Genomic DNA, 20,214 nt, shown 5'->3' on the forward strand with positions numbered 1-20,214 from the left:
CCCTCTCACCAAAGTCGGCATGGCCTTATGTAGAAAAATGTTGAACTCATTGCCGGAGTTGATATATCCGAAGGGAGTCCGGTTCCATGTGTACTGCTGGCCCCCAAAGGCAAAAGCCAGCTTGTATTGGTCCTCCCTACTGACAGGCACAGTCCAGAATCCATTGGTCAGGTCTATTCCACTGAATACCTGTGACCCCTGGATCTGGGCCAGCCCTTGGTCAATGTAGGGAAGAGGCCATCAGGAAGAATGGACCTGTTTGTTGAGCTCCCTAAGGTCGGCGCAGAGTCTCCACTGGCCCTTTGGCTTCAATATCCCAAGCACCGGATTATTGAAGGTGCTGTGGACTGGACGGATTATCCCACGGGACTCAAGGTTCTTAATTATTTCAGTGAGGGACTCCATTGATGCGAGAGGCAAGCGATATTGCTTCACAAACACTGGAGTCATGCCAGGGTCCGTGGGAATTGTTGTTGTGTGGATGTCGGTTTGACCACAGTGATATATCAGTCCACCGCAAAGAGATCTTGAAAATCCAAGAAAACTTGTTTCAACTTTTTCTTCTGCTCCAGAGTCTCACAGGCATCAGCTAGGTTGACTCTCTCTTCAACCATCTGCCTGAAGCCTGGAAAGACTTCTGGTTTCGCTATCTCAGCGGCCTCATCCAGCTGGATGGAGAAGTCCCTGGTCAAAGTGCTGATTTGGACTGGAGGCTTCAGGTTGAGAAGGCAGTCCTCACGGACCTGGAAAATCACCTCATCCCTCCTGAAGTCACAGGTCACATCTTTCTTAACATAAGGGCAGGAGGTGTACACCAGCAAGTTCCCCCCATGCCGGGTAAAGATCCTGTCTGGTGTTATGTTGTCATCACTGTCACAGTCAAAACAGTCCATGGGGATTGGTCCTAACAGTTCATTGCCTAAATCAACTGCCATTCCAATAATGGTGCCTGCAGCTAGAGTGATACTCTTTAAGTCGCTGTTATCCACCTCTACTGGAATGGTGTCATGTTCTACATTGACTCGTGGTGTTGGGTTTACCCCCAACCCTTGCTGTTGGAGAGAAGCATTTAGATGAATATAAGCATCAGGGTTTTTCAATTTCTGTCCTCTTTTAACTTTCACTTCCAGGGAGAATTGTCAGGTCCTTTCTGGGATGGTGACTTCCTCTCCAATCTGAATTTCAACTGTATAAGGCAGCAGTTGAGCTGACCTAAATGCTTTTTCTGGATCATCAAAGCCCATGGGATTATCCACTAATCGGGACCACGCTTTGAAGTTTATTTGGTCCAAACTAATGGCAAAGCGATTGAGAATGTCACTGCCTAAGTAAAAGGCGGCAATGACGTCTCACACGACCCAACAATTATGGACTATGCTCTTGTTGCCTATCGAGATTTTGAGCATACACCTGCTTGGCAGGAGATGTTTGGAATTGGGTGCTTCCAGATCCATTTCCCATGTGTGTATCAGTCTAAATGTGGGAATGGCTGGATCTTTTGGGAGTTAGCGGAACATGGTTTTGCTGATGAAGCTCTTACCATTGTTCACACACACTTGGGTGAGAAGAGAGTCCTTCCCTTCATTTAACTGAACAGGGATGAACAACTGCTCTCCAATTTGCTGAATATCAGCCAGGCTCTGAGCTGATTTCACATCTTTCTGGACTATAGGAGTGGGAATGTCTGATTGTGGATTTGTAAAGAATTTCAGAGTGTTTCCTTCCAGTGTGGAATACCACCTTAGACTGGAAAGAAGGTTGATTTTCAGAAATAGAGAGGACCCCCCATCACCAGTCTGTTGTCCTACTGCTATTACTGTCACGTCTGGAATTTGGTTGTTCTGGAAGTGAAATTCTACTTGGTCAGATTTTTGTTCAACCATGTGGCATGTGCCGTTTAAACTAACATGGTTGACACTCTGTTTCAATTTTATTGGATGACTAGTCTGGGTCCAGAGGACCTTCTTTACACAGTCTATTAGGGGTGACAACCTTCTCAGGAGGTCATTCCCTAGTAAACAAGGGGTGCCCTCTGGAGTCACAGCTATGACCGGGTGATTCACCTTGTGTCGCCCAAATTTAATGTTCAAATCCACAGTCCCCTCGACGGGAATTTCCTTCCCGTCAAAGTTCTGAAGTGATCCAGCAAGAGAGGTGAGAGGAATTTGATAATTCTCCCAACCTCCTGAATTCAGTTCATCAAAGGCCTTTTTGGACAGAGGGGTAGCTTGGGATCCAGTGTCCACCAGTGCCAAAATTGTACCCTGCCCCTGTATTTGTACCGGGGCATAGTATCTTCCCTCCTTCTCTGCAAGGGGGCACAGATAATGTACATTTTTGGACAACTGTTTGGTGAGTTTTTTAGTTTTGGACATTCAGAGAGAAGAGATTTGTGCAGAATTCTGTGGGGAGTCTTGGGAATGTGAAAGAAAAAGGTGGCAACTAGAGATGGGAGAAGTTTTGAGTTCCCCTGATTCCAGTTCTGGGCCGCCCACCCTTATTGGAGGCAGTCACTAGGATGGGTTTGAACCAGGGGATTTTTATGTTGTCGGTTCTGCGATTGGATGATGGGCGGCACATCTACCCAGTCTGAATTTGAATCCTTTGGGACCCATTTTTCTTTGGGAGGAGTTCCCCCATCTCTGAAGGAGAAGCTCCTTGTCCCAGCATCCTCTGGGGATCCCTCTCCTTCAAATTGGAAGATCTGTACCTCCTCCTCAAAATGGGTCTGTTTGGGCACTTTGTTTCTCCTACCCCCCCTCGGCTACTTGGGTGGTAGACCTTCAGGGGTAGGAGATTTTGATTCTGGTTCCTGGGTTTCCAGGGGCTGTTTACAAGTGGGGAAGGAAGCTTCCTCCAAGGCTTTACACCCCCCTTCCCCTTGTGCCTCCTCCCTGGGAACCGATGGGTTATCCGGGTGCTGCCCCCATCATTGTTCTGGAGCACCAGGTCCAGAGTTTGGGGCATTCTGCGCTGGCATGCTCATCTGAGGGTTCTGTTGAGCCCTCAGCATCCGACCCAGAGCCTGTGCCATATTTTGGACCTGGCGCTCTAACTGTGAAACCCGCTCAGGCTGATACGGGATTCTGTTTTCTCCCCTGGGCTGATCCCGGGAAGAGTAGCTATCCCTTCTCTGGTACTACCTCGGGTTGGGAAGATTTGAGTACCCCTCCATCCTTGGCCTCCCCTCTCCCGGATAAGGTTGTCTGGGCTCAGGAAAGCGGGGAAAGAAGGGTGGATTGTTCTGGGGTTCGAAGTTTGGTGGATATCTAGGGAAAAGTTCTGCCCAGGATTTAGGGAATTTCTGCTCTCCTGGGGGAAGTTAGGAGGGAAGTTCCCTGGGTTAGGTGCCTGGTTGGATCCCCCCCTTGGCCCGTAGGAGTCCACACATAACCCAGGATGGGTCAGTTCCCCTTGTAGCGGGGACTTACATTGTCAGGGGAGTGAGGGACCCCATTTGTGGGACTACCTCCTTGGATCCCTGTCTGTGACTGGCCCGAGGGCCTTCTGGGCTTGGAACTATTCAGTGCAGGCAAGTTATTAGGCCCCCCATCTCCAAATCCAAAATGGGGTCACCTTTGCCTCTGCCACCTTTGCAGCAGCATGGGTGCTGGTTGGTTTGGGGCTTTTTTTAGCATTTCTGTTATCTATGGGCTTTTGCACCTCATAGATCCGGGTGGCCTGTTCAATGATCCAGTCTAGTGATATTTTTTCATGAAAATATCTCACTAGCTGGGTCATGATGTATTTTGGTAGAGCATGGAAAAAAGTATTAACAAATTATCTGCTGTCCGTGCGCACCCTTCGGGTAGTCTGCGCAAAGGCACACTTTAGTTCCTGCACACATAATTGTGGGGCCTGATCCACCCCACATTGTAAATTGTAGGCTGCCTTGCAAGCCTCTTGCGGATTTCTGTGAGCAGAAAAATGCTTTTGGATGGCCGCCCTATATGTGGACCATCTTGATTGATTTTGGTCCTCCAGCCCAGCAAAGAAACTGTAGTATTCTGGGGAGGATGTCCATTTCACAAACTGCATGCAGCTACTGCTGTCTTTGAAATGGAAAGTCTCCATCATTTGCTCAAAGAGCTCTAAGTGTTCCCAAACAGAATACTTAGCATTCTTATGATAAGGTGTGATGACGCTCCGTATTGCCTTGATCTGTTTTAAGGGATCCTTAAGCAAGGCTCTTTTTTGCCTTATTGGCCTTCTTGGTTTGGGTTACCCTGGTCCAATCATCCTCTGACTCAGAGGCACTGCTCCCAGAGGTGCCCGTCTGGTCTTCCAAGTTTTACCGGATTCTGCGAGCCTGGGAATGGCTGGCAGAATGTGGGGACCTAGTCTCCTGTGTCCTGGGGCGCTCAGAGGAGTCTTCTGATTCCTCCTTGCTCCCTGGATTTGATGGGTATCCCCCCCCCCCACTGTCTTAACTGGGCAGAGATTTTCAGGATGCACTTAGTGGGCCTACTCTCCTGGAGTTCCCCACTAAACTTCAAAGTACTTAGGTGCCCATACCCAGATGCCTGGGAGGTACTGGCCTATGAGTCCCATACTTCTGATTGGATAGTAATCTGCCATCCCCATGGCCCTGGGCTCATGTGCGCCAGGGGACATGGGAGTGGCAGAGTCCAGGGACTGGGAGAGATGAAGGCCTCTGGTACTAGGGCTCCTGAGGTTATGCTCAGGTGTTTCCCTTTCCAAGTGAACCTCATCTCTATCATCCCCTGCTCCCTGTTGCCATGCAAGAAACTGAGCATTTTGTTCCTCAATCAAGGCCTTACTAGTCTCTATCAGTCTCTCTTGCATGGCTACCTGTCGCTGGAGCCTATCATTGTGCTGACAGAGGGCCTCATTTTCTTTCTGTGCTTCCTGGTTTGTCTTGGAGTACTGGGCCAGTCTTTGCTGCAGGAGGGTTACCTCCTGAGTCCCGTCCCTACTGTCCTGCTCCTTTCTTGCCAGAGCATCTTCCACCCTCCTGGTGTGCTCTAACAAGTTTTGATGCTCTTTTTGGAGGTCACCCAGTCCCTGGAGTGCCAGGTGATTTTCTTCCAGTTTCCCTTTTAAGTGGCAGACTTCCTGGCCTGAGGTGGCCCTTTCCTGCCTCTGTGCCACTAGGTCATCCCTCTGTCTTTGAAGGGCACCAGCTTCCTGGCACTCTTCCTCAAATTCTGCCTGGGTGTCCAGGTCTTTCAGAAATAATGTGTTGTTCTCTGCCTTCTCCCAATCTAAGTGGCTTCGCAGGGTAACTACCTGTTCTGCGCATACCCTGTTGAAGTCCAGTTGTAGCTCCAGCTTTTTCTGGCTCTGCAGTAGGGAGTCCAATCCTTCTTGGTACTCCTTCTGCAAGGCCAGAATTCTGGTATCCTGGTCTGCCTTTTCCTGTTGCCGGATACCCATGTCCTCCTTTATTTTGATTATATACTGTCTGCTTTCATTTTCTGACTCCTGGCTCCACTGCAGCCTCTGCTCAGAAGCGTCCAGATCAGATTGGGCCTTTTCTAATGCCATCAGTTGCCTACTTGGCCTTCAGCATATTTGTCCTGTATGGCTCCCATAGATATATATGCCACTATCTTGGCAATCTTATTTTGCTCATCCTTGGCCTTAGGGGATATATATTATTCACTCAGGGCCACATGTAAGGGACCCTGATCTCTCCAGATATCTAACCCAGTTGCAGTGATATGTTGTGTGATGCCTGCAACCACACATTCTGGTCCTGCTCAGTCCACTCACCTCTCACAAATACCTTATGTAAAAGGTGCTATCTAGCTATCTTGATGTCTACCAATGTCGCCATTCTGGAAATTGATTTCCTTCCTGACTTACAGAAGTTTATTATTTTATTTTGCAAAACAGACGGTTTCCTTAGAGCGTTCCCTTTTGAGGGGTGCTTTTACAGTGTAACACAGTGTAACACAGCATATGTATCCTGTCAGTTAGCACAGTGTATTAAGCTGCACAAGTGGTAGTTCTAATCCAGAAATCCCAGACGAGCCCCCAATCTGTAAGTGATTTCAATCCGGCACTCCAACTAAGTTAATGCCTAGTATGGGATGCCCAATGGAAACCTTTATTTATATATTTTTATGTCAACGCTTGTTTAATTCTGGATGATGTACCCTTATATAACGCCCCTCTCTTTGAATTCCCCCGGTCTCACTGAACCAAGAAATAGGTTTGTTTTGCAAATTAAAAGATTTATTTGAAGAATTGAACAATATATATTTCACACTTTTATAAATATGGATAATGTCTGAATATCACACTTAGGAATATGAACAATGATCATCAATGGGTAATATTACAATATCAACAATCTCTGTAATCAATTTGGAGTAGGAATGGGAAGAATAATGTAGCAGAGAATACGTTGTATGGGTTCAAGAAAATGCAATGATAGGAAAGAATGCAACATAGAAATAAAACTTGATATGACTTCAATCAAAAGACAATATGATCACTCTTTCCCTCTGTTACTACTCACTCCCCCCACTATGCAATATGAAGAGATGGAATGAGGGCACACAGGTATCAGGAATACAATCAACCATGCAGTTCAATCCCACTTCCCCCCAGCAAGCTTAGAGAGAACAGGAAGGCTTTAAAAACAGGTCAAAATGCTTTTGAGTGTGATTTGCAATGAATGGGAAAATGCTAAAATTGATTTTAATTCACTAAATGGATTCAGAACTAGTGAGTGTTGCTTTGGATTGGTTCAGGTCAACATTAGCAACAATTATAGAATAATTAGCAGATTGAAAACGAAATTCAGCAGTTGAAAGCAAGAAATAGCTGTTTTTCTATGCAATGAAATTGAGCCAAATTGCAAATCGCTGCAACTTTTGCACGTGCGGGAAACGCAATTGTGGAAAAACTACAAGGAAATGGAATGTTTGGGTTGCTTTTAACGCTGGGGATGTTAGCTTCAAAATTATATTTAAATTTCGTTTCTAGAACGTGCGGTTCAAAAGTTACAGAGGTTTTAATAAAGGTAGATTTTTCAGAAACAGAGTCAAGATTTCAAAATGAAAGATTGTGCTTTAAAGATTTACCAACAAGGATAGGCTTATACTAATCGTCTATGAAGAAGCAAGACACTCAACGGGCAGCCACCAGAACAGCGGCGCCTCTGCTCTGACGTCTGTCCGTCAAAACACTTGTGCCTCTTCAGAAAAATATCAGCGCAAAGATGATTGATGCTACAATTATCACAGACAATATAATGAGAAGAATTCAGGATGGACACAAGATTCTATAATGCAGTTCTGAATAGGTTGGAATGGTTGGATTGGGTTACTTAAGACTAAGAGGTTGGTTATGGACAGTTCTACACTAAATACTTACAACTATGGCTTTGGAATGGAATGGGCCCATCAAAGATCTGGTCAAAGGTTTGGCTGGGATTCTCTCGCCACCGGACAGGTCTCAGGCACTGGGTTCTGCTCTCAGCAAGGCACTCTGGTCTGCGCGGCCTCTTAGACTGGATCTGACGGGTTCTGGATACAGCTGTGCTCTATTGTTCTGGATCTTGGTTCTAGCATGGGGTTCTTAGCTAGAACAGCAAAATAGCTCAGCCAGGCTGTTGGATTTTGTGGGGTGCCCCTTGGAAGTTTAGGGGTTAGAATCAGGTTGCTTAATATTCTGAGGCCTGCTGAAAAAGGGTTCAGCTTCTTGGGTTAGGCCTCACTGCTTCAAAGTTCTAGAGTTTGGTTCTAGAGTCTGGTCTCTGGATCTATGTCTGGAGCCTGGATCTTCCTGCTGGGTGCTTTGTCAAGAAATCAGTTGAGGATTGGACAAAATGTGTGTGTCTGGGTCCTCAACAGTCCCTATTTATGTATTTCCAAAGTCGGTGGGGAGGCTGATTCTACTATGCCAACCCTCTAAGGATCGGATAGGTCAGAGAATGTCCTGTCCCCTGATTTGATAAAGGAGCAGTGTGTCATCCTGTGTCATCGTGTGTCATGTTTATGGCTTAGGGAAAAACCCTCCCCTTTGTCTCTGTACTGTATATCTTATTTTTCATTAAAAAAAACATATTTACAATATGCACAACTTGTTAATATACGCATCACAGATTAATTAAGGCATGTCTCTGTTCAAGTCCCATGTTCGTACGAGCTTTGGTTCGTAAAAGACAATTTTTTCACGCTTTTGGTGGGTTTCTCAATGTTAGTTCTGCACCAACTGTGAGCACATTTTTCATTTTAATAATCCCTAAATTTCATATTTTTGTCAGTTCAGTACACTTTGCTATAAGCATTTTTATAAAACATACATTTACTTCAATGTCAAATCAACAATTCCAGTCTGGCCCGCCTCCAGAGCAGGGCTGAATCAGAGGGTCACATGGCTTTCTTCCTGCCAGAGCAGTTTGTTGTCAGTCACACCTGAATTAGCATTCCTATTCAGCCGAAGGAATCCATTGTCTGCACTCAGAGCAACAGGCCAGGGTGCCACTCCCAGTTCCTTTTCACACCAGCCTGCCATTCTCTTAGCCAAGGGCAGGGGGAAGTTTCCATTGTTCAGGGAGAAGGTGTGGAATGTGTTTGAAGCACAGTGTGGGAAACTTTAACTCTTAAGCCCAATGTCTGAAATTGTCTTGCATTAAAATATAACTCACATTTTTCACAAATACATCAACCAATTTCTTACTTCAAGCCTTTTCAGAATATAGTTTTGAATTGTATCCACCTCTTAGGCTTCTGATAGCAAGTCTTTCTTTGGCATAGTTTGAGTTCCATGTTCAACTTTACACAAGATGGTTTTAAATTGCAGGCTTCTGACAGAGGTGAGTAACGGTATTACACCCATTTTTGACAGGTTTCTTCCAGCAAGCAATCCTCAAAAGTGGACTTTGTTCAGATGACATATACTTCTGTGGACATTATATTAATGTGGATTCTTGCAGTAGCATAATGTGGAACACTCAACAAGGAGGTTAGATCTTTTAGGTGGTTTGTGAGCCATGATTCTTGCACATTTTTGACAATAAAGAAAACAGATTTCCAAACAGCTCTGTTTCTTTTTGGCACTCAGCATTGCTTTTTCAAGTGATTTCAGGCTACTTTGTGGGTCGCCCAATGGTGGGTTTCGGCAGTGATCTCCTGTGCTCACTAAGATAGGCAAAAATGGATGGCGGCCTACTTTTCAGATTTTTACTGCGCACTTTTGGGTAATTTTTAGCGAGCAGCATGCTTTCCAGTGTCCATTTCTGAGATTTCTGCTGCAGGCAATGCACAGTAATGTTGCAGGGCCTGGACTAGTGGGTTGAGACATCCCACAGTGGCTTACTTATATATGCAACATTGTATGCATTAAGGCGTACTGTACACTGCATGTGCAAATTGAGCTCATGAAATAAGTGAAAATAAATTATGCCATTCCAATTTAGTCAGATGCCAGTCCATTGGTTTGCAAACAAATCATCTTCTAGGGAAAACCCACAGTTATTAGTTTGTCCTCATGGGTCTGTGTTTGTTGACAAATGGGGTAAACAATTGTACTGTTCATCTCATGTATTTGGTGGACAATGACAAACATCCACAAAATATATGCAGCCTTTCCATCACTGAATGATTCAGTAAACCATTTCTTTTTAGATTTTTGAGAGCAAAAGAAATGTGTCTTTACTCTAAAAGACTTTCATGACTTGAATGGATGATGAAATACTGAATGGTGAATTTGTCTAAACATATTGAATGTAAATGAAAAAAAGGACATTATGCACTTTTTCATAAGTGAATTGAATGAACAATGAGATTGGTATTTACTTTGAGAATTAGATGTAGAATGAGGTAATTATTAATTATTTGTTGTATTAATTATGTCTTGAAATGTTCAATAGTGGTTTAATGTAACTACGAATAAGACTAAATTCAAAATAAACCAAATATATTCAGAGGGGATCAATGACCTTGAGTGTTCTCATGAATCACAACATTGAACAGCTATTATGACAGCAGCTTTAATGAACCACACCCATTTCAAAACAGCTATCATTAATGTTAACATTTGATAGCCAATATTTGTAAACACCAAGAAATGTTGTAAAATATTTTACAACTATGAAGTTTGTCCATTGTTCTCTGATGCTAATTTCGGAAACAACTGGAGTAGTTGTAGCCAGACAATATTTAAAGGGGCTCGTTAGTGAATGATCAAAAAATAGTTCATAGGCGCTCCTCGGCGAGAATGAACAGAGCCCATTGACCTGTTCTTTGGAAGGTACGCACTCGAGAATCAGCAGCCACACTTTAGTGTGAATGATGTCACAGTGCACCACCAGACAGCATCAAACAGAGTGTAATGATCTGCCCTCGGCTCTGCAGGAGTACAAGGATGAGCAGAGGCTACAAAGCAAGAGCAAAGTTGACCAAGGGAAGACTATACTCTCAAGAGATGTGTGAATGTGATTCAGTAGCAACCCAAACAGCAACAGTACAACATTCTAAAATTAAAGGAAAGGTCCAATCAAGGTTCCATAAACATTGATTTACTTTAATTAAACACACCAAAGCAAAAATAACTAAATAGAAAAACACTACAGAAAATCCACCCCTGAGGAAAGAACACAGAATATGTACAGCTAGAAAGATGTAGAACTCTGGAGCATGAATCAGGTGTGGAAGGAAACCACAATGTATGTAAAAGGATATGTTCTGGTGCAAAAACAGATTAAAGGTGACCTAACAATTCTCTATGGCCCGAAGGTGGAAGAGGGGGGCAGTTACCAGTCAATAATACAGTGCTATCCTGCATGCTCTGATGGTTGTGCTGTGAGCTGTCCCTGGAATGTGTGAGGTAATGCGGATTGCAAGGGTTCTATGAGTTCTGGGTTTGGCCGCTAGGAAGGGGATTCAGGATGGGAGCTGGGAGATCGAAGTATGTTGAAGCCTGCTCTCCTGTTCAGCTTCTACCTTTGACCTGTAACAAATAAAGTACTTGCATTGCTCCCAACTACTTCCTACATCCTGGCTGTCCTTCCTTTGGACTTGCATACTACAAATACACTCTGCGATTCTTGATGTCTTCAACTGTGTCGAATCAGGTGTCTGGTAGTGTTTGTGCAGTGTGACAAAGTTTGAGCGTAGTGGTTACGTTGTTCTGGACAGGGAATGGGGTCAAGCAGGGATCGGACAGTGGCTAGCTGCATTTTGACATTGATGCTCGAAGAAGTGTGGGTTGTGTGGGCCACCTAGGTCAGATTGACAATTGGTTCCACTGCGAACATGCTGGTTACTGGATGTGCGATCCTTACTGGATCGGTTTTGATGAATCGTTCAATAGGCTACAGAACTTGAGGGTCACTAGGGTCATTTTGACAGCTAATTCGATGAAGAGGCTGGAGACTGGATGAACAGTCTGGTACCAGCAGTCTCATGCAACATTCAAGGGTCTGAGCTGGATGGTCCACCAAGATCAGTTTGACTGGTATGAAGGTCTGCAGCGAATATGATGTCAGATCAAGATGCAGTTTGGAGCAACAGATGAAATAAAGAGCTTGTAACTCAAGCTGCGGTAATGGCACACTCAGCTAGCGTGGTGCGGCAGTGAACAGGTTCAAACATGCAGTTCAGAGGTTTGGGTGCATCAGTTGCAATGTTCTAGAGTGGGAGCGGATGTAAGCAGAGCTTGGACAGGAGCTTGTGTAGATTGATGTTGATGCACACAGAAGTGCAGATTGTGAGGGCCACCAGGATTGGTTCGACAGCAAATTTAATGACAAAGAGGCTGGTGACTGGATGCACAGTTTGAGTCAATTGCTTCAGTTTGGCCTTCGAAGGTGGTGGTTCGTAGGATCCCCCAGAGTCTGGTTGACTATAGATGAAGATCGGCAATTAAGATATTGGCAGTTTGAAGAGGCTGTTCAAAGGTGGTGGGTGAACAGTTTCAAAAATGCAGTTCAGCAGTTCAAAGAGCGGGGGAGTGCCAAAGACAGCTCCAGAGGGTCCTGATGGTTTGATACAGTCAAACGGTTGCAAATCACGGTTCACATTGGTTTGTTTGCATACAGAGTTCCTGCATGCCTTGACTCTCGGTTGCTGTGCGTCCCAAACTAGGGACTCAAGGATACATTTCAGTCCTTGTTCCCATTTTCCACATACAGGCGAGGCTGGCACACAACTGCAGGTGTCCCTTAACAAAGTGAGTTCCTGGGTATCATTTTGGTTGGCAGAAAGGCAGGTCTTGTCTCAACAGCAGTTCAATGCCCATGGTCCTTGGGGGTGGTCAGGAGACAGAACTAGCCTCTGCCCTGGACAATCAGTCTTCACCTCACTGGTGGAGGACTTTGGAGAGGTCAACTCTCCCAACAGAAGGTCCAATACATTCTTCCTCAGGTTTTTGTTCAAGTACACTTTGCTGTCAGACATCACACCAAAAGTGCTCTGGGTTAAAGGAAGTGAAGGGACAGAAATGAAATATAGAGGCAGATAGAAACAAGATCGTGAAACCTTCATCCAGCTGTAAAGAGCTTGATATCTACACCACCCCCGCCCCTTCCCTTCTCAATAAGATCAAAGGCCCTTATGGTGTGTAGATGCCCAATGTGAGGCCAAGCCTTTTGTGAATGGGTTTGCCGTTTGATTCCTGTTCCAAGGACATCTTCCTGTGGAGTAGCTGTCTCTGTGGGTAACACCTTCAAAAAGGAACAAAGCAAGGTAATTCCCAAGGCTACAGCTCTTCTAGCAGTAGCAAGGTCAGCATTTCTGGGGAGAATACTTGTAATTTCTTCACAGGTAAGCTGGGCTCACATGGCTGACACATGTGTGGTATCAAATTGCTATGGTTGTAATAATTATGAGAAATACCATCCGCTATACAACAACTTAGGTATGGTGTGTATATTTAAGGATGTATCTGCCACCAGGACAGTAGACTCATAATTATTGCGGTTTTTGGTACAGGAGTCCATGTCTCAAATGTAGCTCCTCTGCTGCAGAGACTTGGCTGTCACTGAAGCTGGTAAATGGGCATTTGTGTCCACGTTACCTGCTCTGGGGCACTGCAGATCAAGATTCTGATGCAGCTGGGCCCAGGTACACACTATGCCTTTGGTGTGGAGCTCATGAAAGGGGAATCTGATAAGCAGATTAACCTTCCAAAGATGGAATTACCTGTATCATTTTATTAGTTTAATTAAAATAAAAAAGCCAGGGCTTCTACAACCTCCAAATTCAAAACTCAGGTTGAATAGGGAAACACTTTAAATAGCACAAATGATTTTATTTTAAACATTTTCATCTTTATAAAGCCACCATAGCTTGCTTGTAATTCATTAGCCACACATTAGAACACAGAATAATAAAATTAAAAACATCACAGTATATATACAGAAAAACCTCATAAGGTGCGATGTGCAAAAAAAGTTCTATAATGATTGATATCCACCAAGTTGTTCTTCAAGCCAAACATATGCTAAATGGACGCAAATGCCACTAATAGGCTTAGGTAGACAATGAGGTACTACCTAAATAAGACCACATATACATAAATGTAACAAGGAATACTAAAAAGTCACAGTCAACTAGGCATGACGATTATCTAGCAACTGTCTTCCAGATTCATATTGAGCTCTTCTGAAGGGTGTTGTTACTGTCCTCTTCTTCCTAGTTTTAACATCTCTTCTGAATAAGGTAACGTGTTCATCAGGACAGGCTATCCATTTTAATTTATTTTCAGAAGTGCATGGATGAATGTGATTCTGAACAGTCGCTCAACTGAACCGCATCTCCAATGGGCTATAGAAAGTGTTATTTTACTTCTTCTGTTCCTCACAATGTTCAAGTTCTAATGGTACTTGTGGTTCCCTTTTCACTAATCCACTGCTCCTCCCAGGTGGCGTGACAAAAGTAGCATTATCAAGACATGCATAATTATCTATTATGCAGGAGCACTGCGATGCCGAATGATCTGGCTATCCTAAGTGTACAACCGCTCAGCTTCCTTAAATGTACCAGAGAGATTCTGTTATCCTTATTGCTGTTGATGATTCATGGATGGGTAAAGAGAACAGGAATTTCTTCTTTTCTCCACACACCCACTTCAAGCTAACTTTGATAACAGCTATAGAGGTAAAAGAGTGAAATTGGTTAGCCACCTTTGTCAACAGATTTTCCCATCAAAATGGCTCTTTTATCAAAATGATACCATCCACAAAATTATATGTATTCCCATTCCGACCATCCAGGCAAGAAAGCCTTGAATGGGGTGGCACTCTGACCTCTCTCTCCCCCCCACTAGTCACCCCTCTCTCCTGGTCAGACCATTCTCTCTTCTCCTCCCACCTGAGTCCCTTTGGCCCTCTGACCACCCCTCCCCCGAAAGCCCCACCAACCTCGTTCGCTAACATCTGCCCGATGAAACGAGTGTCAGCTGCTGCCTTTGCTTCTACCTTCATCCCCCCTCACCCCCTCAACTCTGATTCTACCTCTGACTCTGCCTTCAGTAACCTTTACCTTTGCATCACGAATACTCTTGACCTTCTTGCCCCAGTCATGATGATTCACCAGAAACCTATCTCTAAGCGTAACACCTGGCATGATTCTGAGCTTGCGGCCCTGAAACAAAAGTGCAGGGCAGAAGAACTGAAGTGGCAAACCTCAGGCTCATCCTCTGACAAATGGGCCTGCCGCCTGCTCCAAAGGCAATACAGATTCTCCATCTGTGCCAAGAAAAGAGCCCACATACAGGCACGGCTTTCCGGTGCAACCAACAACACGGCTGAACTTTTCCAGATCTGCAGGGAACTAGCCAACCCTTCCACAATCTACTACTCCCCTTCTCCTTCCCAGGCCCTCTGCAATGCACTGGCCACACACTTCACCACCAAAACTCAGGACATCCTGATCAAATGTGCTACACACCGCCACAACCCATCACACACACCCTTATCTTACTTTGGCTCCCTAACCTCCTCCTTCCTACTTCTCTTCCTTCTTCCCTGTCACACCTGATGAGGTTACCAGAGTTGTCCGCTCTATGAAGTTCTCTTTTAAACAGGTTTCCCCTTTCTCATCCACGAACATCGAAGATAACATTGGTGCTCTTGCCCTTGCACACGCTGAGTCTGTAATCACCCTTTTGACACTGGATATTTCCCCTTCTCCCTTCACCATGCCCTTGTGCGACCACTCCTTAAAAAACCTTCAGAAGACCCTACCTGCCTTGTCAGCTACTGCCCTATTTCCATCACCCCCTTCCTGAGAAAGCTGCTGGAGAAGATGGCTTTGCCCTACCTGAACTCACACACCAAACATGTTGGTGGTCTCCACGACCATCAATCTGGATTCCGAGCATCGAGAGGCACGGAAACGGCTCTTCTGAACACCCTTGAAGAACTGCTTGCATCTCTGGATTCCAACTCCCCAGCTCTCCTCATCCTTCTCGATCTCTCCTCTGCCTTTGACACAGCCAACCATTCCATCCTCATACAAGGTCTCCACAATACCCTTGGTATCTTGGAACGGGCACTGGACTGGCTGACATGCTTCCTTACTGACCATTCTTCCCAAGTCATCCTGGGCACCATCTCCTCTGCTACTTCCTTTTCCACCTATGGTGTCCACAAGAATCTATCCTCTCCCATTTGCTCTTTAACATCTACCTTGCTTGCATGCCACATCTCCTCCTTCTCCTCCAACTTCCACTGTTATGTGGATGACACACAGCTCCTTTTTAAACTTCCTGATGACCCTCTTGCACCCTCCACCATCCCTGACTGCCTATCTGCCATTCAGTCCTGGTGCACCTCCAACAATATCTGCCTCAATGCCTGTAAAACTGAGATCCTTCCCATTGCGACCCCTGCTCACTTCTTCTTCCCTTCACTCCTTGGGCTCTCCCCCTGCTCCTTCTTCTGAAGCCAAAAACCTTGGAGTCATCTTTGAATCCTCTCTCTCCTTCCTCCCTCACACTCAGGACATTACCAAGAAGCCCCACTTTCAGCCCTTCCTTCTCGAAGGAATTCTCCCTTTTCTCACTTTCGCACAGTGTTTTAATGTTACCCGAGCCCTGGTTCTCTCTAGGCTTGACTATTACAATAGACTCCTCCTGAATCTACCTTCTTCCACTCTGTGGCCCCTCCAGCTAATCCAGAATAGGGCAGCAAGACATATCCTTGGCCTTAAGCCCAGGGACTGCATCTCTCCTGCCCTAAAAAGTTTTGACTTGCTCCAGATTGCTGCACAGGTAAAATTCAAATCCCCCTGCATCATCCACAAGGCTGTCTGGGCCCAGAAACCACACTATGGGCCTCATTACGAGTTTGGAGGTAGCCATGCCCTTAATAAGGGCATGGCTACCTCCAAACTCGGGTCCGGGTTCCTTGAATAAGGAATTACCTGGTCATTCCAAACTTGGAGGACCCAGTAATTCCTCATTCAAAAAACCCATTCCCATTTGAGCCCCCATAGGGCTCAATGGGAATGGGGATGGAGCTAATAACGAGCCCGTTATTAACAGGCCCGTTATTAGCTCCCTGGTCCCCTTGTGGGACCCGCAAAGGACGTCTGGTCTGACCAGACGTTCAGAGCGGGTCCCGCAATGGAACCTCGTAATAGGACGGAATGGGTTTACCGGCACCGGCACCAATACCGGCGCCATTAAACCCATTCCGCCCACCTCGTAATGAGGCTCTTTATCTTATTGTTTACTCTCCCGCTAGACAACTACGTTCCTCTGACACCAACTCTTTGTCTGTAAAGTGTTTTGCTAAACAGAGTGTAGGTGGTTGTTCGCGTTCCTCAGCTGGCTCCCTCCTATGGAACAGCCTCCCCTTCCATCTGCGCCATAAGCAGGACTTTCTTAAATCTGGAAGCTCCTTAAGACTTTCCTCTTTACCTCTTCCTCCCCTTCCACTCTCCTGTGCTAATCCCACAGTTGCTGTGGTTGGTGTCCGGGGACATTATGCATCCTTGGGTCCCTGAACTCACACACCCAATTGGCCCAGCTCCTGTCTACCCTCATCACTTCCATTGGCACACCCTCCGACCAGGAGGTTAGCACTTACACCTAAAGTGGCTCTGGCCGCATAGCACTCAAGAATCCTAGCACTTCATCTGTGATTCACCCATGAGCTCGGACTCCCCAGCACTTCCTCCCGATGCCCTCTTCCTTGCTGCACTTGCACATTCTTAATACTCACAGCGCATAGTAGGTTCATCCTGTTTCCTTTTTCCTCTCACTGCTCTTAAATATTGTGTTTTGTAATGTGTGTGACTCCCTATTTCCCTCCCTTCGTCCTGTGGGTGCTTTGAAACAGTATTTTACTTGCTGTATAAGCACCTAACAAGCAAACAATAAATAAAGAAATAGCAGACGGCGAAAGAGGCATTTACCATTCGTTCCCATTTCGCTCTCATTGTGGGGAATACCGAGCAGCCCATTGCCCTGGTTCTCTAAATGGATAGTGTCAACCCAATCAAAGGGGGAGGCAGAAAACACAAACATTTCTATGATATTCTGCACTCCTGTTACTTAGGTGGCCAGTACTCTGTGGCCATCTGGTACTGGCATTCGGGCCACTCACACTCTTTCTGTGTCCCTAGTCAGCCTAAAAAGCCCATTGCCCTCCAAGGCTTTTTTTGGGGTGGAATTCCCAGAATCTGCGGGATATTGTTCTAGCATTCACTGGGAACTCAGGATCATCAGTAAATTGGTGTGAATTGTATTATTATTAGATATTGAATTATTAGCGAGATCACAGTGTTGTATAAAGTACCTTTAGTAAAGAATTCAAAATAACGCATTGTCTTCTTTTAACAGGTGAAGGCGGAACTCAGAAAGCAGCGGACAATTTTCTTATCAAACTACTTTCCGAGTACAGACTGTTTTGCTGGGAAGAAACAGAGATATCTAAAGAAGTGCTCAAAACAGAGAAAAAAGTCATATTTTGGCAGTAAACTGTTCTACTCAAATATAAAGCGCACCTCCAACGTCCAGCTTATACACGTGACTGTGAATGTGATTGCAGACTTCAACCCAGAAAACAACGTTCCTTTGAAATATTACAGCAGGAGAAGCTTCTCAGAAAGCAGCGATGGAGGCTTAACCAATGGAGAGACGATAGAGGAAGTATTCGAAGAGAGTGAAGCATAAATGTTTCTAGTCTTGCATTTCCAAGAAATATCTCTTTCTCTTGTACATTTCATCACAAAATATATATTTTAACGAGAACTATGTGTTATAAACTGACACAGGTTGTTTTGTTGAAACGGCATATTGTATCAAATGGTTACACTCCACAACTTTAAACATGCTACATCTTCACAAAAATAAGTGCCTTGGGTGATTGATTTCAAGCTATATAACTTTTCGTGAATCTAAAGATACCTTTTTCTAAAATGAAAACGTGATTCTTTTCCACATGTTATCATGGTTTACCTGTATGAGCCCACACTCATTCATGCATAAGATGTCTTGCCAGTTTTGCTGTAAATCTTGTGTTGTTCTCCTGGCCATGACTGCACTTAATACACTTTGATTGGAAAAACAAGAGCTGCTTTGTTACACCTTATATATGTCTAGTTCAATTCATAAAATTCTGTTTTTATGAAAGACTTTTCTTAATAAATATAATACAGTAGCATTCCCTAAGCATTAATGATATATTTATAATGACACGCATTATCATTTTTAAACATGTATTTATGTCGAATGGACCTGGCCGCGAGAGCTAGAAGAGTGCTTTACTTAGAACAAAAACATTACACCCCCCAAAACTTGTAGGGCGTTTTCATGATATAGCGGTTGACTAAGTGCTGAAGCTTTTGGTATGTGGCGAAAAAAGGAGGTTGCAAGTAGCGAGCGAATGGGATTGGTGAAGAGAAAGGTTTTCAGATCCCTCTTGGTTGGATTTTAAGATTTTTCAAAACCATTGCACTGATGTAGGCAGAGTGTGTATGCAATGAGGGTTTTCATTGGATGTTTTTGCACATGAATTAATCTGGTCTTGATTATACATTTTGTATGTGCTCGTTGAAAAGCTGCATGCCGTCTATGTATGATTACAGAAACCTGGTGTTAGAAGAACATCTTTTGAGGTGCATGCTGGACGATAGGCGGCAGAAATATAGCTCTGTTTGTGCAGATAAATTCGGCTTGAAATTGGGCATGCATATTTGCCTTGGGTTATGTGTGATCTGAGGTGGGATTTGCCAAAGACCAATGTTCTCTTCAGGTAGTGTGTGTGCAATCAGTGTATTGATGCAGGTTGAAGCCATGCTTGTACAGTAACACCTGAGAGATTTCACGTAGAGATTGAATATCACTGAGCCAGGATAGATCCTTTGGGGTCTCTTTATCTAATAGGGATAGATGACCTGCTGATTAATCCATCACGTTATACTGCTTCTTGTTGGCAAAAAGTGAGGCAATCTAGGTTAGAAAGTCGATTCTTATTCTTGAGACTATAGTAGAAAGGATGGTCTTGTCAATGACAGTGTTGAATGGCAATAAGAGGCTTAGGATGACCGGAACACATCGATCACATGGATCACTGTCTGCGTGATCATTGTGACATGAATAATTTGAATTATGGCAGGTGCTGTACTCATCTAAGGTTGGATGTAAACATGCTTGGTAAGCCTGGACGGTTTGGTGGTTGGGGCAGTCGCACACACCAGTTGTTGATGCCTTTTTCGATATTTAACTCAGGAAGTGGAGTTTGGTGATGAGGCTATGGTTTTTGAGATCATCCACTCTAGGTGGAATTTCTTGAGCAGAGGGATGATTCGACTGCTTCTTAGGTATGTGTGGAGTACGGAATTGATGATTTTTAACAGAGAAGAGAGAGCTTGGCGAGTATAAGCCAATGGAGGGGGTGTGGTTGGACTGTTTGTTATATTGGGTTGGGGGGAAGAAATGTAAATAGGGTATGTCTGAAATAATTATATTGTATCAAAATCAGTGTATCTTTGCAACAAACTTGTGGTTTATGTTAGTGGATTATTAATTGAATGTGGAATTGTAAGCTGTGAGATTTGACCACATTTAAGAGTGTCTTGTTTTCAATGGCTGCCTCAGCAATTGTTAAAGTATCTCCTCTGCATGTTTAGTGACCATAATGCACGTGACGTTTTGAGGAGAACTGAATTGTATGGGAACTGGATGGATACCCAGAAGGACAAGAGGGGAGAATTACCCAACCTTCAAGCTGCCAGTTGCACGCAGATGGTGATAATTCTAATTCCACGATTTGGTCCCCACTACCAA

At 44.6% G+C, this 20,214-nt stretch overlaps 1 protein-coding gene across 1 annotated transcript in view; it reads left to right on the top strand.

Moving 5' to 3' along the window:
• The window catches only part of GLP2R (glucagon like peptide 2 receptor), a 1,432,227-nt gene extending 1,413,636 nt beyond the window's left edge, over positions 1 to 18,591 (top strand). The window contains exon 13 of the mRNA XM_069654470.1: positions 17,767 to 18,591. Within this exon, the coding sequence (XP_069510571.1) occupies positions 17,767 to 18,099 (333 nt within the window). The 3' untranslated portion in view covers positions 18,100 to 18,591. The remainder of the gene's footprint in view (positions 1 to 17,766) is intronic.
• The last annotated feature ends 1,623 nt before the right edge of the window (positions 18,592 to 20,214 follow it).

This window comes from Ambystoma mexicanum, chromosome 3q, assembly GCF_040938575.1.
Source record: "Ambystoma mexicanum isolate Mex_15411 chromosome 3q, UKY_AmexF1_1, whole genome shotgun sequence".
In the NCBI taxonomy this organism is placed as follows: Eukaryota; Metazoa; Chordata; class Amphibia; order Caudata; family Ambystomatidae; genus Ambystoma; species Ambystoma mexicanum.